General features: G+C 35.8%; 1 protein-coding gene across 1 annotated transcript in view; it reads right to left on the bottom strand.

Annotated features, from left to right (window-relative positions):
- The window catches only part of AdamTS-B (ADAM metallopeptidase with thrombospondin type 1 motif B), a 213,503-nt gene that overhangs the window by 149,439 nt on the left and 44,346 nt on the right, over window positions 1-19,718 (bottom strand). The window contains exon 4 of the mRNA XM_089643485.1: window positions 18,678-18,837. Coding sequence (XP_089499611.1) covers window positions 18,678-18,837 — 160 coding nt within the window. The remainder of the gene's footprint in view (window positions 1-18,677; window positions 18,838-19,718) is intronic.

The raw sequence follows: 19,718 nt of genomic DNA on the forward strand, positions 1-19,718 counted from the left end.
TATGGTAGAGAAAGTACAAAAGAAGTTTCTACGTTATCTTTATCTTAGAGACTTCGGGTACTATCCCTATTTATACCCATCAGCCTTCCTTTGCGGAATGCTAGGTATCGATAGTCTTGTCAACAGGCGGAAAGCTGCGTTGCTGATGATGGCCTATAACTTGTTGAACGGTCACATCAACAATCCAGAAATTTTGAATAAAATTTTATTTTACGTCCCTGATAACTTCGCAAGAGCGCGTAGACACAAACCATTCATTCTTCCGAGATGTAGGACTAACTTACCATTAGCAATGCCTCTCGGAAGAATGATAGTCCTTCTAAACTCACTAGCCTCTGACATCGACATTTTCCACCTGAGCATTATTAAATTTAAATCGCTAATTAGGCAATTATGATTGTATAATGTATCTTTGTTATTGGAATTTTTTATTCTATAAATATACATTTAAAATATAAATAGATAAAATAAAATAAAAAAATAAAAAAATGAAAAAAAATGTGTGTGCATAGGTGGCGTTAATTTAATTATTTCATGAAAATACATGCTTTAAAATATGATGACAAATTATCCATTTGCTCTCGTACATTCGCAGTATGAATACAAATAAATTTCAAATATAGAATTAAAATAGTTTTCTGATAAAAAAAAACATTAAAGTTAGGTACTATATCGCTTGTCTGAATTCTTGAAACATTCAAGCGCACTTGAAGTGAAACAACACAAAACTGCGCTATATAAATGTTATGTTATTATTATTATTATTAGTTTCAATTTTGAAAATGATATAGGAATTTAAAACAGATCCGAGTTCATTGAACCAGAGTTAATCACAGACAGACCCACAACGAAATTAGTATTTTTGATGATTTTATTTCGGTGATTTATTTAGTCATTGTAAGGACAACGTCATATCAAATACCCGAACGACCTGAATCGCGAGAGATAAATAACCAAAACGTATAATATTCTCTAACACTGAACAGGTAGAACTCTAGAAGTGTATAATATGTCAATTGGATCGAAACTGATTAACATAAGTTAGACTCTTAGATCCTTATCAGACCAACAAAATTGAATTCTGTTGAGAAAAAAGAGATTTTTGATCAATTTCGTCAGAAGCAGAGATGTGCTTTATTTCAAATAAATCCATTTCAAATGGAAATGCAAAATGCAAAATGGGTATTTTCCATTTTGCATTTTAAATGCTTTTCTAAAAACCATTTTGCATTTTAAATGCTTTTCTCAATGCATTTTCCATTTGAAATGCTTTTTTGCAACATACTTCCTACTATCTCCACTCATCTTTTATTCATAAGCCCCAAATATCAGTCGGTCCTCAACCTCGCTATGAGAGATAATTTACATTTGTCAAGTTGCTCCTTGGTAGGAGCCCTGGCAATTGAGTGATAACCATTACAAAAAATACTGAACATGGGGCCATGACGCTGTAATATTAAATGTTAGATAGCAGTTTCTATGTTTTTACGTTGGCAACATTAGTCCCGCGCAATTTTTTTGTGGTTTCATAATCTGTAGTCGTGGTGTTTTTGGATTTACCATCATGTAATATGTTTGTTCTACATTGATGTCCATTATTAAATGACAAAATTGTTTAAAAATTCTATAATTATTTTAATTGTTTGACCTGAGAAACCATTTTGCATTTTCAATGCATTTTGAAAATAGGTATTTTGCATTTTGCATTTTAAATGCTTTTCTAAAAACCATTTTGCATTTTGCATTTTCAAATGGAAAAATTTTGACCCATTTCCATTTTGCATTTCAAATGGTTTTGGGTACCCATTTTGCACATCTCTGGTCAGAAGTAAGATTGACCGATCGAACTACAAGACATAATCTCTGGAAATATACTTAATCCACTTATTGAAAGAGATTAACTTATATGTGCCTAACAAGTATACTCGTGGGAGATCCCGTGCACTTTTTTATACTCCAAAAGCGAGGACTTCTGTCTGTCAGAATACACCAGTAAACAAATCAACTCGACTGCTTAACGATTCTGCATTGACCGTCGACATTTTCAACGTCACTTACAGACACTTCAGCAGCAATCTTTTGACGTACGTCACAAAATAATAAAACTGCCCCCATGACCTTTTGTACTTTAACATTTTTGTACTTTAATAACTTTTGATTTACCTCAAATTTGTGAAATTCTCCGTAATATATTAGTGCATAGCCGTAATATCGAGAACATGAATAAATAAATTGATGATTTTAGTGTAACTAAATCTTAGAGGTTATCTGAGAGATGTCGGTAGTATATAGGGTTGCCACTTTCATGCTCAGGACCGAAGTGAACCAGCAGTTCTAGCAACAGAGAGATTTTAAGAGCATTATAGAGAATACATTGCCATCCAGGCCATCCTACACACTTATTCCTAATCATCAAAGTTTTTTTGCCTGAATATCAGACACAGGCTGTTACCAATTAGATTCTTACACGCCCGTTCAACTTTGGTGTGGTAAAGCCGGCGTAGAGCATGGTTTAAGACCGTATTAACAAAACAAACGCCTCGGCAATAAGCCAAGTTTTTCACTGTTTTGACCTTACGCGCCGCGTAATATTTACACCACGTTTTAAGGCTGAAAGTGTTTTATTGCAAATGAGCTATTAGTTATAAATATCAGTTTATAAGATTTAGTAAAAAGTTATTGATTGTTTTTGGGCTCAATTTATAGAACTCCATTTAGTAAAAAATATATATATATACATATATAAGTTATTGTTAAGTTCCGCAAGTATTTAAGTTTTAAATTTTATTATTGTAACAGCTGTGTCGGCATTTTCAAACGGTCCATTAAAAATGAATAATAATAATAAAAAAATACTGAAGTACCTACTAGCAGAATTTAATAATAACATATTTGGTTTGCGTTAGATAATTTTTTTTTAAAATAAACTACTTCGGGCACACACGTACGCCCACAAGATGCTTCTCTTCAGTGTTGTATAGTATAAAATATAAAGATGTATCGATAATTTGATAATTCAGGACGAAACGTGGGATTGAGGTTACACGCAATTAAAACCATTACTTATAGAAATAAACCTGTCAAAAACATATTAATTGGTATAAATCAAATTAGTTTTTTTCACGTTTGCATATAAATAAGTTAACACCAATAAAGCATTAAACAAATGATACGTGCTTACACATGAGGGAAAATAATGGTAGGTACACGAATGTTATTAAGAAACATATTATACTAGCTATGTTTAATTTCTGCTATGTTTTTCATCGCGCATTTTTTGTTTGTTTGTTGAAACCGCAACTTAAGGCTCCGAAGTAAGCGTTAAAAAAGAAGAAGAATATGGTTTGAAAGGGAGATATGTAAATACGTATATTAGAGGGAGCGCGCTATTACCAAAAAAACGAAAATAATTGAGAGAAAATTGTGAAAATATTTAATAAAACATGACTGATTTAAAATAAAGCAAAAATATTAAAAAAATAATTATAATGCTGATTTAAAATAAAGCAAAAATATTAAAAAAAATTATAATGATAAACTAAAGTTTAAGATACAATTTTTTATGCATTGCACAAAGGATAACAAATTATTATAAGCAACCCGCACCTTCTGATGTCCGGTCAGGTGCTCTGGACCACTGAACTACGTCGGCTAATTTCCAACACGCTAAGTAATTCAATATGTACTAGTACTTTAATCAACAATTACTGCTTATGATATATTTATATCAGAAGGTGGGGGGTCATTAAGATACTCCTTTTATTTTAGATATTTCCTAGGGAAAATTGAACCGTAGGTCTGTCCAATACACAGGGGCGGGCGTCGCATGTTTTTGTGCGTAACTTTTTCAGTTACGTTGAAAATTCCGACCTTATTTTAGGGTATTGTCTCGTCTAAAATTAATTTAGGAACATTTATTGTGTTATATAAAACCCTTGTCAGATGCCAACTTGAGTATAACTCTACGTTATGGTCTCCATTTTTCAATATTCATTCAGATAAAATTGAAAAGATTCAACGGAAGTTTCTAAGGTTTATAAATTATAAATTGCATATTCCTATACAAAACATAAATTACAATTACCTCTTGGATAAAATGTCTCTATTGAAACTTTCAGAAAGAAGAATAAGCATAGATTTAATACTGTTACAAAGAATACTACATTTTAAAATTGACTGTCCCGAATTACTTCGATATATCAATATCCATGTTCCCAAAAAATCATGTCGAAATTTCTTACCTTTTTATTTCAATAACACCAGGACACTAGCTTACCAAAATTCTCCGATTCCGAGACTTCACAATCTCGGAAACAAATATTCTGATCTGGGTGATATATTTCATTTGAAAACTAATCAGTATTAATGTTGTATATTCTATCACTTTTATTCTTCTAAACACAAATAGACCTATGTACCCATATAACTTATCCGCTTCTACTATTTTGTTTTGTTGAATCTTTTAAACTCAATTATATGCATGAGGATTCATTTTTGCCATTATGTTTACATTCTTCTTTATTATATTAATTTTTAAGTGTTTACTCTGATACAAAATGCTTGTATTTTTTTAAGAAAAGCCCAATAGGGCGTGTAATAAATAAATAAATAAATGTGTTAAAAAATACACTGATTATATTAATTATGTTTTAATAATACTAATAAAATATTTTAACTAACAATAATAGTTTTCCTTTGACTAAACCATTGACGTTCATTAAAATTATGAGAACGCGAAATGTGTGAATGTGGTGCGGTGAAGACCACCGAACATGTGGTCAACGAATGCCCGCTCCTTTCATTCCCCGGCGGGATTGATGACGTTAACATGGCGACGCCTGAGTCCCTAGAATGGCTCGCAGACCTAGCTGTCCCCCTCTGACCCCACCACCATACGAAAGAAGAAGAATGAGAACGCTTATTAAAAAAAAATTGTCTGAATAATGATTGGAAATGAGTATTTCTTCGCTAATACATCCGCTAAGGAGGCGTTTTGATTTCGCTTTTATTTTCACTCAGTACTGATTGGTGAAAGTGGCCGTAAAATATTGTTAGGTTATTATTATAATTATGTGAAATAAGCAATCGATCGCTTTGGATTTTTATGACATTAACAAGTAAATACAATGGTAGTAGTCCATAGAACTAAATAAAACAATAAGGCGAATTTTGCGTCAAAAAATTTGCACTTGGCACAAAATGTTCAATACAAAACAAATAATTCTTAAAGACCGAAAAAAAATAAAGATATTTTTAAATATCTACATATAATTGAATTTCATTTTTGTTTTCTTGAATGAATGAACTTTCCGATATCCGGTCGAGCTGAAACTCAGCAGATAGGCTTGCTGTCGATGACAATTCATTAGTCACGCATACACACGCGGACCCGGATATACGCATTTATCTGAAATTGGATGATATTACGGTAGTTAATATACGAAATAAATGTCAGTCCCACCCAATCGGGATTTGGCTCAGTTGTTAGAGCGCTATTCACTTGATTTGGTTTGACTGAGGATTGAAACTTCATTATTCGAAATTGTATTAATGAAAATAGATGTGTTATAGTGTTGTGTTCGCACAAACAGGTCTCCAACTCATTTTGGAAGGAGTTTAATAATAAATTGGATCTTTTATATTAATCAGGGATTTATTAATACTCCACGTATTATAATGGTGACTCGATAGTCGACCTAACTAGAAGCTGGCTAATTGGAATCTGGGCCAGTGAGATTCTCTGAGAGCCTTCGTACTGGCCTTGGCGACTACTGGCCACTGGCTCCATCTTGCGGACTTCCACGCAAGCTCTATGCACTGCCATCTGTGCGTGCATCTACAAAGCTTCCTAACATATAGCAAAAAAGCTTTGTTTTTTATGGGTTGATTTTTTAATTAAGGCGATGCACTATGTCGTGTAATATTTTAAATTGAGCCGCTATCAATAACAACCCTTACGTAGATGGCGATAAGGTTTAAATTCCCTGCTTAATACCATCCCCCTGCTTTGATTTATGCAAGAAAAAAACATGGCCAAAAAGTGCCTTTTATTTTATTTTGTGGATAAATATTTTTTTTTTTTAGATCATATTATAAATAACTTAATTTGCCACATTATACAATAAAATCATAACCGAAAATGGGTTCGTAAGTAGGAGATTAAGAACTTTAAAGCAGTTTTCATAGGTCTTATACATTCTTTTTTTCTGGGCTTATAAAAAGACTTTTCTAAAAAATACTCGATTATTTCAAAGGCCAAGATGTATTCTACTCGCAGTATTTAATTAAAGCATCTGAAACATTTCTAGGCGACCAAATTTTCAAACCAAAAACACATGATTTTGCATTACTGCGTATGGCATCGCCTTAACCACTCTAGCGGTTTTTGGCATATTATGGCCAATTTTCAAAAGCGTTTTGAGAGATCGCTAGTCAATATGGGATAAACTTTGAAATCTAGGTGGATTCATTGGCTTCAAACCGCAGTTAGAAATTCAGATGGTTCCATATTAGTATTTTGAGAAATGATATTCATTAAATGATATGGTAAATGTATTTACTTACACACCAATTGATCGAGTGTTTGAAAAAAAAACTACTCAAAAAATTATCGTGTCGGTAGAATAAAAGAAGAAAACAAATAAATTATGTGTTTTGTCTCGGCTGTGACTTGGTACAGAAGACCACATGTTACAAATAAAGACGTACCATCAACCTACAAATAATAGTCTGCAATTCGTACATTGTAGGTACTTAGCGATAAACTGAAACCAAATATACCTATCATTCTGAAATAGAATGCCCGCTGACTGACACAGCAAACACGTGAACAAATAATAAAATAATGAGAATTGTAAAAACAAAAAAATCATTTTTCTTTAAAAAATACTGTCAACAGTCAACATAATATATTATTCTATAAATGAAAGTAGATCATATAATAAAAAAATATATGTATTTTTATTTGAAGCACATGCGAATCTATTTTAGAAATAATTAGTGGCGTTGCCAAAATAATTACTAATCTCGTTAATAGACTTCTGTAAATAAACGGCGATGCGCCAAGCAAGACGGATGCGGCGGCAGAGAGCCAACAAACACTCTTCACTTCCTCAGCCTGTCCTATATCTGCTTCTCTGTCTCATTCCTGTTCCCTTTCTCACTAGGCGACCTGCTTTAATCATTGCACCCAACAGTATTCAGAAGGTAGCTTGAATTGGCTGCCTAAAACACTTTCCATATTCCTTTACAAAGAACCGACTTAGCCTTATCCCAACCTCTCACGAGAATGTGCCGACATTTCCACTCTCCATCCTCCAACCTCATTGATCAGCTATGAATATGGCACCCAACAGTTATCATCATCGACCAGAAGGTAGCAATCGGCTACCTAAAATACTTTCCACATTCCTTTACAAAGAACCAACTTATCCTTATCCCAATCTCTCACGCGAATGTGTCGACATTTCCACTCTCCATCCTCCAACCTCAGAGATCAGCTATGAATATGCCACCTAATAGTTATCTTCATCGACCAGAAGGTAGCAATCGGCTACCTAAAATACTTTCCATATTCCTTTACAAAGAACCAACTTAAGACCCCGTATTTCGAATTACAGAGCTCTTAACACTCAAGCTCTTCTACACATTGATCAAGTTAAAAAGTAATTATACGAAATTACCTCGATCGAAAAAAAATCGCAAAGTATGCTCCATAACTTATAAAAAACATATTTGGTTCGGTTATTTAACACGTTAGCCCCCAGGAGGTTCGGTATGGACGATCTATGTCAATAAAATATTGACGAAATCCATGATCAATGGTCACATAGAAATATTTGTGAGCACGGTCAGAATATGATTCCATCAGTCAGTAGACAAAAGCCGCCACTTTTAGCGGCCTCAAAGGTATCGAATAAGCTGTCAATATGCACAACTGCTTGATAATATCGTTCGTTATGCAAAATAACTGACTTATTAATGAGTGGGGTGAACTAAGTAAGCTCTTTGAATTGAAAAAAATCGTATAAATAAACGATCTGTTGACTTAATTAATTTAAGTTCTGTTGATAATAAGACGCGATCAACCGATTCCGTTCCAGCTTCGAGAAATATATGTTTTAGTTAATTATGACTAATGACCTCATGAACTAATTATTTTCCTTGTAAGTGTACAAAAGTACATGTGGATTGCCAATGTATATTGAAGTTATTATTTTAATTCGACGTTTTTCAGTATTTTTAACTTTCACGTAGCCGTCTGGCGTTTGCGAATGTCAATTTTTTATTTTTATTTTTTATTTTTATAGTGAATACCTCACAAGAGTCCCAACTGCTCCCGTCTGGAGCCAGTGAGACTATGGCATCCCCAATTGGGGGATGTTGTGAGGCTGAAGGCAAGTGGGGAAGGGAAAGAGGAAGGTGGGGAAGTACCTGGCTATTCAGATCTAGTCACTAAACACGGCTAAAGCCATTTGGAGCAACGTTTCAATTCTGAATGGTGGTCTTACACCAGGGCGATACTGGTAGTATCTTCCACTCTGGAACGTGCCGCAAATATACTATATATTATTTTAATTAATTAATTGTGAAAATAACACAAATTAATCAAATAAAATTTATTTGCGCACGCCGGGTTCGAACCCGCGACCTTCGGAATGGCAGTCCAATGCGTTACCACTGGACTATGCCGGCCAATATATAGATGCGCCATTGTTACCCGCGTATATCGATGTGCATTATCAATATCGGCCTGGATATCAATAGTGCGACTGTGCTCGAGAAATCGGTATAAAATCATCGGTAGTTACGCCGATCAATTCGATATTGTAACGTTATCGATTTCACTGTGCTAGACCCCCCGAAATTAACAAAACTTCTCAAATTTCTCGTTTTTACTTGACTCCACTCGACCAAACTTTAGTTCATTATATGTTCTTGTTGTTTTACATACCTATTTTGTATTTTATTCTTATATATTATTGCTGAACACCGTTGTCTGTCGGTTGGTATTTATCTTCGGAGTTTGTTATGGTAACAGTTTTAGAAATAACACTCACTCCCCGAAGGCTATTTTTGTCGTTGTTTCGTTAACCCCAAATAGGGAAACCATTACCTTCAAGTATTTACATTAGTATAGTTTTGAATTTGGTCCCATCCAACAATCAGTTTCTCAACGAACGTTGACATTTTTTTATCTCCATTGAAATATCTTTAACACGTTTCTTTCAAATTCAGTCGAATAAAATCGAAAACAATTACAAAAACCTGTCACGTTTATTTTATGGACGCCACTTTTTAGCACATCACGATGGCACCTTAAATTTGGCACAGAAATTTTTGTCTACATGGTCAAATTTTAGGTTTAAAATAAAATTTCTGTAACTAACTAGCTAACGAACTAATTCACATTCTATACATCGTCTTATTCTCCTTTCTTTGTTTATTTGCTCTACATGCCCAAACAATCTAAGCGTCCCCTTCTTAATCTTACTCATTACGCTTAAATCGCCTTGTATTATTTGCGGATTATCACATTTCTCACACGATCATACATTATTTTACCACACATACGCTTGAGCGATCTGATTTCTACAGCATTCAGGCTACTTTCATCCTTCTTCTGCCAGTTCCATGCCTCACTGCCTTACATCAGGGTAGGTATTAGCTCTCCATTGTTAACAGTTAGCTTCGCTTCTTTGGACAGTTTTTGTTAGCGCCAACCACGTTCACTCCTCCAATAATGGAGTTACCTTTTATACATATATTCTTATAAAAATGTAAAAAAAATGTATAATATAGCTACTAAATAAAAAAATAAAAAAACCTGCAATTACCCTTCCTTCAATATCTCTATCAGCCTTCCCGTCTCTCAAAAGCTTGATTCTTGTTACGGATATTAAAAAAGATGTTAAATCATGTAATTCAATATTTATGATATTCATAATATGCTTTTTTTCAAATATCTCCAAAATATCTTTTTTGGAGGTAACCATTTTTGATCGTATTATGTTTTGGAGAGGAAAAAAATGTTGAAAAGATCCGTATTGAAATATGATCTATTGAATTAGCGTGATCTCAGGTGATCCGTGATCAGCGAGCAGAGCTCTTCCGAGATCAGTATGCGCGCCTCGTCACATGACAGGAACCCACAGGACGCGGACGTGTCGAGGAATGCGGCGTTCCCAAGACACGGACGAGGTACAGCGGGGTGTGTACCCATCCAAGGATGTATTATACAATAATGTACATGTACGTAAAGGCGCATTACTTTACACCCTGAAGGGTAACTTTGCACCACGTGAAAAGCTTAGTAATTTAAATAAATTACATTTTATTAGGTTCTGCATAGATCAACATCAATCAATTCGTTTTATCCAATAAAAACCAAAATAGATAACTAGACCCAATAAAAGTACTTATTTAATTGATGGATAATTTTGATTAAAATATTTTATTAAAGAAAACTCCCCAAGCTTGAAACCATATGTATTTCTTAGTTCGTTCCTTATGTATAGACATCAGATTATAAGCACTACCAAATCTTCTCTTTTCTCATAAAAAATTCCATTCCTTAACAATTTATAACGAATATCGTCCATTTATAATAACAGCTTATTTGGAGGAATTTTATGGTTAAAATAGGCATTCACGACATAAAAAGTTCAAATATGCAAGTGCTTATAATCGGATATCTACCCCACTTTCGAGATGCTTATATCATTTCCGAAAAGAAATTAGCGAAAAGTAGTCAGTCAATAAGTAATTAAAAAAAAAACAATAAATAAAATAGGATCAAGTTGCGACCAATGGGGTACACAACTCGTTGCTGTAATATCTGTGAAATTATTTCAATACAGTACAATACGTGATTTATTAGGTTTTTTTTTTTTAAAGTGGGAATGACCCACAAGTTTTGTGTCTTCTTTCGTTTGATAAATAAATAAAACCTTTTCTATTTTTTACAAAGCTTTCATTATGAAGCAAAGTAAAATACTTTTACGGTACGCGTAGACATGACACGGAGACATTTGGTCAAGTTTGTCGGGAGGTGTCAAACAACGCAATGCGTGCTCCGATTGTGAGAGATTGTGATGTCATCAGTTTTCGATCAACCAAAGCAATGGATCACTTAACCGCAATTGAAAAGCAGCGTGTACATACAAATCTAGAAGAATTGATCGTGAATAGGTTAGGTTAGGCTAGCCATGATATTAAATAAACGTGTTTAAAAAAAATTGAACGTGAATTGGTTAGGTCGATAACGTCAAATCGCAGGTACGTTTAAATTGTGGGGTAAGCGTGACCAAGGGTAAAGACGAATTGCTGAAGGGTGGTTTTTTTTATTCATAATTACTGCAACAGACCCTCGGTCCATTCTCAACCTGTATCTGCCATCTTAATTTTCGGTCGTTCGAGGTCGGGCGGAAATATATGTAATCTGATTCGTCACACCCACTCAAAAAGTAAATTCCGAAATTATCTTTGGAGATACAAGTGTAACCAGTCGAAACAAGAACTATAAATCCGGCAGGCAGTTATCTTGTCGACTCCATCATATTGCAGATTGACTGGTTGATTAAGCTGTTTAAGACGTAAGAATGTAAATAAAGTTAATCTATGCATCGGTGCAAAAAATAGCCAGTTTGAATTATTACGTAATAAGCAAATTACTCGATTTGAATGAATGAATTTAAATTTGTGGCAGTTTTTTACAATGGACCACTGGCCTTGCTCGAAATCTGGATTGGAAATGATTATATAGTTGACGGGATTGATGTGAGCGGTAAACGGAGAGGCATTCTCTACTCTACCTTTGGGCAATCACTGATCACTTGTTGTTCGCCAATAAGATGAAAGGTGCGAGTGGATGTAACGTGTAATAGCATAGCTCTTCCTGGTCATCGACCCACGCGAGTACTGACCACTGACAAGTGACCAGCGAACACCTTGTTAGAGTAACGAAAACCTCCAATCAAATATGACAAACTGCGTGGTAGAGCGGTTGCTAAACTCATTGACTGCGGACCCACGAGTTCGAAGCTCATCATTGGAAGATAAGAAAAGTATGATATAATACTAAAGTAGGCCTGAGAAAAATCAAATAACCAAAAAAACTGCCACGGCCTAGAGCATCGAACCGAGCTCAACTGTTTGGAAGGCAACTATACTGCAATTCCACACGAAGAAAACTTACTGATATAAAATAATGCTAATTTATTAAAAATGTCGTAATCCTGATAAAAACGGGATAGCAGGTCCCAAACTAATGAATTGAGGTTGAATATTAAACTTTTATTTAAAAAAGGTATGTATTAACCCGACGTCGGAACACGTGTTCATAAAAATCATTATATTTTCACATTATGTCCCGTTGTTAACAGGATTTTAATAAATCAGCAATACTAATTTTTCTCCGTGAACAAATTATTTTAAGAACAGTGGCATAAATTAATTATATTTTCTGAAAATAAGAATTCTGTATTTTTAATTTTCGAATATTACTATTTCACAACTCAAATTATATTCCTTAATTTATTATATAAAATTTAATTACATATCGATCGCGTACAGAAGTAAAATAACCAGGTAGGTACTCTTTTAGAACCTCGTCCCCTTTACGATCGAAATTACTTTTCTAATGTCACAACATTCCTTTGAGGATGCTGAAAGACTAGTTTTTATGATCCCCGACAGTTAATCCCCCGAAAGTTGACCCCCAACTCTTGATCCTTTGAAAGTTGATCCCCCAGAGCGTTGTTCTCCAAGATAGTTGATCCCCCGGAGAGTATTTCACCCATCCAGTTGATCCCCCGACAGTGGATTCCACGGAGAGTTATTTTCCCAGTCAGTTGATTTCTTGACAGCTGATTCCCCGGAGAGTTGTTATCCTAGTCAGTTGATCCCCTGACAGTCAATCCTCGACTGTTGATCCCACTACAGTTAACACCCCGACAGTTGATCCCCCCGACAGTGGATCGCTTTGCCAGTGAATTCACAAAAGACAAAATACTTATATGTGCAGTCGGTTAAGAAAACTACGATACACCTACCTCAAAGACCTACCTACATATTATAATAGAACTAAGTGTCCCCGAAGGAGTATACAGATTTGATTGGCCGAAAAATCAAAGTTAGATATACTTAAAATATGTGGAGTCAGCTTAAAAATACGCCATACCTACGTATGTACCAATGTAGCGTATGCGGTACACACGTAAATAAATCCTAGCCTAAAATAAGACTATCCCAAGACCGAAAGGTTTACATCTATCGCTAGAACATTAAGCAGAGTAAGTTTTTTTTCGATTTTTACAACCAATTTATGTCACCGTGGATTCATTTGAGAATGTCGCCTCTTAAAAATAAACAGCCAGATAGTAAAAATAAGCTGTCTGCCGATAGGCTAAACATTACTGTGATATAACGTGTAGGTATTATTCTGTATGTCTGAGAAGAGATATACTGACTCACGCGAGCCCGAGTCCTTTGCGGTTTGAGTTAAATTGAAATACTCGATTGGGTCCAGCGATCGCGATGCTGCGATGAAGAAGATGAAATGCCGGGATGGTGTCTCACCGTGCCGGGACGCGCAGACTTTATTTCCCCCGAGATATCAAATGAAAATAAACCAATAAAATAAGCCAGACAGTACCTATGTAGTCTACCTACATGGTCGTATATCTGTCACAACCGCTTAAACGGCGCTGATGTTCGTGTGGTATTATTAAATTATTTCTAGAATTTATCATTCGCAGCATTGCGGATATAAACACGTTGATTTGTGCGATTCCTCTCAGGACTTCGGCTTTTCAAAATAATCAAAATACAGGATATTTAAAGAATAAATTGTGAAGTTCTGCTGGTTTTTGTGAAAGCAGTACACGACTTACTTCTGATACTGTACAGATTGCAAATGCGCCCCACTGTTGAATATGCCAGCCACCTCTAGTCTGGAGCTCCAACATATTCCTTGAAACTGGAAGTCCATTTCATAAATCCCTGGTTTTAACGGTATTGCAACTCATTGCTTCCTTCGATACCAGTGCGTAGTCGGGAAACGCGCGAAATGCGTGCATGGTGGATATTTGTCACATGAGAACGGGTCGTTTATACGATTCGTTCTTGAGTTTAACAGCTCGGCTGTGAAACGATTTACTGGCATCTATCTTTCGTCCCTCCTAAACACGAGTATATTCAAGTGTCTCTTATCAAAAAAATCCTCCACACAGCATCTTCAAATATGATATACCCCACAAGAAAAAATATTTTTTGCATGGCCTCCTGCGTGGAGTTGATGTAATAAAATATATTAAATACAATGATACAATAATTTAGATTAACAAGTTACAAGTGTTAATTTTTTTTTGTTTTGGAAACACCCTGTTTAAACTCCCAGCAAATGACATAATATATGATTAGAACACCGAAATTGCTAGTAGAGAGAACTGCTGGCGCTTAATTGCCTCAAATATTGAAAGTCAAAAAACGTATTCTGTTTTCATCGGCGGCAAAACTTGGAGGCGTTAGCGGAAGAGGAAATTGTTGCAATTCCGTGCGTTTTAAAATAAAGATTTTGATCAGTGATCTTAAATTATTTGGTTCGGTGCCCGCTTTTCTAGGAAAACTAACATATTAATCTAATAATAACATTGCAAACGCCTTGCAACTGCATCACATAGTAAGTAAAATAGTAGAAAGTGCATTATTTGTTCAGATTTACCTTAAAAAATGATCGGTTGTGTTGTGCATTTTGTATGTATCTTTGTAAAATAAAGCACAATAAATATTATACAATATTTAATGATGAACAAAGGATGTATGAAGAATGAGTTAATGATGAATGGAAGTAAGTCTAAAGTGATGGTGTTTGAAAGAGAGAGTACGAAAACAGTGTGCAATATAGTTGTGAATGAGGAATACTTGAAGCAGGTGGATGAGTTTGTGTATTTGGGAAGTATGTTTACTAGAGATGGGAATATGAGAGATATTGAAAAAATTACAAAAAAATGTCCGAAGAAGCGAAGCTAGGAGTCCACAATGGAGTGTTGGTACCAACCCTGATGAATGCCAGTGAGGTATGGAACTGGCAGAGGAAGGACCAAAGTAAACTGAACGCTGTAGAAATGAGATGCCTGAGGTAAAACCATGCATGATCATGTGAGAAATGTGGAGATACGCAAATAATGCAAGATGTGAGAATAATGGAAAGATTAAGAAAGGGATTCTTAGATGGATTGGGCATGAACGAAGAAAGATGAAGAAGAAATTGGGGACGTCCGAGGAAAACATGGCACGAACAAGTGAACCAGATGCTTGAGTCGGGCTATGTCAAGAGTCGGAAAACAAAGAGAATGTATGAATGTAAACGAGGCAAGGTATTGTACTGTATATTATTATCTCCATATATAGTTAGTAATAACATAGATCATTGTAGATATATATTATATATTTGTACAGCGCCCTTGTGGTGATTTTGCACAAAAACAGCGCTATACAAATCATTGAAATGTTATTATTATTAAGGAGTGTGTACCAAGACCGAGTTGTTGGCGGTACATCGTCTCTGCCTACCCCTGCGAGAAGCGGCGACCTTGGGAATCCCTCATTTACATTAGTTTTCTAGATAGCTTATTGAGTAGATGACGCACATAAGATAAAATTAATTAATGTTTAGATTTTAAAAAATATGAACATAAAAATAAGTCAAACGTCGTGATTTCTGTAGTAGTTTTCTGACAGAGGTAATTATTCTGGTGCTCTATTTTGCTTCGTAGTCTATTAATCGCTGACCTAAATTCTAGAAACAGTAAAGGCGCATTCATTTTTTATAATGATCTATTTCTCGGTAATGGATTTATTAAAATGATCACATAACGTACAAAACAACAATAAATTCTTTTAAAAATATATTTAAATTTTATTATTTTTATGTCTAGAACCAGTTGAACTATCTGATAGTATTATTATCATAATGTCTGTACAGTTTAGGATTGTTGTAAACGTAAGTGGTGCCCTCTGTTATTTTCAAAAATAACCGTTAAAATAATTTTATGGTATAATTCTTGACTCATCAGTTACAATATTGAAAAAGGCAATTAAAATAATTATGAATATAATTTTTTTTTAAGCCACTTTATTTTTCACTGGAGTTGTCAAACGTGTACATATCTTGAAAACGCTTTTGGCGTAACACTAGACATCGGTATAGTAGAGATTAATAATAGTACCCTTCATTAAAATATCAGCATAACAAACATACTAAAACATTCCCACCGGTCTATATAAGTCTATCATTGCAATCTGTCCGTTATGTTGTGATAGGGCTACAGTTTTTCCACTGAGTCAAGAGTTTTTTTTCAGGTATCTAACTCCAGAACAGAGCGGTTGCCAAAATCAACAGTTGGATTCACTTATACTTACTATAGTATCTGTAGACTTTGTACAGTATGCACAGCTTCCGAAGTGACTAACGACAACTTCATTTTGAACGTAACAGAAACAGAGTTGGGAGAAATGTGACTTTTATCGTATTTGTGAGCGCGTTCAGTTTCAGAGAGACTAACTTATCTCAGGGCATACCAGGAGGACAGAAGAGTGTGGAGATGAGAGAAGCGCCAGGAAAGGTTAGCTTAGGGCCAAGGACAGCGGCGCGAGAGTCTGCAATTAGTTCCTGTCTCTGGGCGGAGCTCGGACTCCACTGTATGACTAATGAAACCGCATTCCACGATTATAGGGCGAATTCCTCAGCAGCCATTCCACGCCTCGCGCAGTGGTTAGTTACCAGACTACTGACCCATACAACCACTACACGTTGCACACTGTATACTAACGGTCAGCTTTTTTCAGGAATTCCCACGTTCATCAAGTTCTTCAAGTCAAGCAGTCTACCGTAATTCTGAATATTGCTTGGTCAATACTTTCCAACCAACACTAAAATGAGTGGTTTTATTGAACGCAGTCGGGACGGTATAATTTTTTTCTATATTAACCCCACACATGTGGCCCTAAGGAAATAATTTCCCTAAGGGCCTATGTCATCTTTGAGGATGCTGTGCGGAAGTGTATTTTTGAAAGAAAATGAATGAGAGGAAGTTCTGGGAAGAAAAATGGTATGAGGGGTGGGTAGGATCAGTGTGTCCAGGGGTTATGGACAAACTAATATATCCCTGTCACTGCGGCGCAAGGCAATTGGTCAAGAAACCGGTTGAAGAGGTCAAAGGGTCTCCCCAAATCAGCCTCTCCCGATCTGGCACATCCTGAACTCACCTCACCTTATTAACCTATTTTGCTACCACCACTTCGGGTTTTTAATTTTTTTTATTTATTATTGAGTTAAAAGAAAGGGTGAATGTTGAAGGGTGACCTAAAGCAATTTGCTGGTTATCCAATAAATGGTTAAATCAAATATAAATATCAAATTTGATATTCAACCTGTGGCTCAATCCTACCGAATTTCTTTTGGGTACGCTTGAAATGAACAATTAACAATTTACGGGTCAGAAATGATGTGCAATGTGCGTATTGCTACACATTTATTCAGGCTGATTCGTAGGTGGTTTGAAAACTCATCTTTCTCTTTGGAGAGTATTGATTTCTATGTTACCGATGGTTACCTTTGTCATCGACAGAGTAGACTGTTTTATATTTCCCAGCCTGCAGGACTATCTAAGGTAATGTCAATGGGCGGGCAATTTTGCTGTTGAACACAGTCAATTCAGATATCTACATATTTAGCATCAATGAAGCTGCCTTTAAAAGACAAGTTGTGTTGCTAATAGTTTGATTGATATGTACTGTTAATTCCCTCTAACAAGCAATACACTTGATGATCAGGAATTTTTAATAATACTTACGGTTTGTCTGAGATTTCGAGTACGTTTACTATCGTGTCGTGTTTTCAATGAGTATCTAACTGGACTTTACAGACTGTGTTCTACACTCTACAAGATGCTCTAAGATATTCTGAAGCGAAAGAATCGCTTACTGAAGAAGCTCGCTTATAGATCGGCTAACATCGGCTATCTTCGAAACCATTCGAGTATTATACCCAAACGTCCGGCATGTGGTACTACTACTGACACCTATGGAGACACCTTAAAACTACGTAAAACATTATATCCTAACAATCTCACGACATATGTTGAGCGGCATTAAAACTACATAGATATTTAAAAAAACTATAGTTAATGCCTACTTATTTCATATTTATTATGCAATTCTGATTTACATTTGTGTTTTAAAAACGGCTATTGAAATATTAAATTGAATTGAATTGAATAATATCTTTCTGTATGGGTATTGATATACGGGCGCACTTTTATTAACCTGACGGACTTGGCGCGAATGCGCGATGTTAATTTTGAGAAGTGGAAATACATATTAATTATAGTTTGGTGAAATAATATCTCGATAAGATAAATGTTAGAGTTCACGGAATGCAAAAATGTCTCAGCAATTTAATGAAGACAGACACGAGACTGCGACCGAGCAATACTGCGGCAGACTGCCTATTAATAGTGCTCAAGCTTTGTTGCTTTTCGTCTGGAATCTCGCGACACAATCAGATGTCGTCCATTCGTCTTGGACGGGAGCCATGCGGCAGCGATTAGACCGGCGAGGAGGTGTGTCAGTTTGATGGCGAGATGCTGTGAGGGTGTGAAAGGAAGGGTACTCACCAGCCCACGGCAAGCGGAGAGGGCCACGTGGGAGCCGGGCTGACCAGCCACCTGTCCTCGGTAGTGGCAGGACTCTGTGTTCCCTGGGATCCCGCGGTATTGCTGTGTGCGTCCGTGGCGCTCCACCACCAGATGGGGGGAGATGAAACCCGTCTCTGGCCTGAAACAAACAAAAACGAAATCTCGTTAAAACATAAGAAATTAATGTGGGTAGCATCTCTTCCTCTATTGTTACTTTTTGCGTAAAAACGTCTTTTATTCGTCACTGTTTTTCTTTATTAGAACACCTCAAGATCTACACGACGAAGCACGAATTGTAACAAACGTAACGATTTCGAGTCTCTGTCTAACCCCCTTTCCTGATCGATAAGCAACGGACAATGGACTATTTTAAAAATATACTCGTCATTTAGCGCCACAACCCTTTGGCCATGATATATATTTTAATATTTGGCGACAAAAAAGCGTTTCATCGCTACTCTAGCGTGACCTCATAACGCCGACTCTTTTTAATTAAAATTATCCTTTAATATAATTACTTTTTTAACTCGGAAAATGTATAGATATTATGTTCAACTATAATACTCAGTTTTTAAAAGCTTAAAACTTTATGTGTTAAAGGGAAATTTGGAATGCGGTGTCTTGATGCCATAGCTTCACTAGCTCCTAGCAATGGAACGCTGTAATAATATGAAACTCTTCAGCTTCTGTGACATGCATAATATGGTATGAGAAAGGCTGAGAGGTTACAACGGAATCAGCGGCATGCCTTTAGCTTCGAGTCGGTAGCCGGCAACTGATAACCAGTGCACATCCGTACATGTCACATCGGGCTGCCGCAGCCGGTTCAGTTACTTAACCTTCAATTGTTACCAAAAGCGGTTTATATGCCGAACGATTATGGCTGATGTGGAAGAGAAAATAATATATTTCCTCCAGTTCGCCATTCTTGTCTCCAGCAGTCACACCATGTCATAAAAACTGGTACTCCATAACTTGTGCAAACAGAGCTTCTGTTCAAAGCGAGTCATCATGCGACAA

Source organism: Hesperophylax consimilis, chromosome 2 (genome assembly GCF_061612785.1).
Source record: "Hesperophylax consimilis isolate HC1 chromosome 2, BYU_Hcon_1.0, whole genome shotgun sequence".
Lineage (NCBI taxonomy): Eukaryota > Metazoa > Arthropoda > Insecta > Trichoptera > Limnephilidae > Hesperophylax > Hesperophylax consimilis.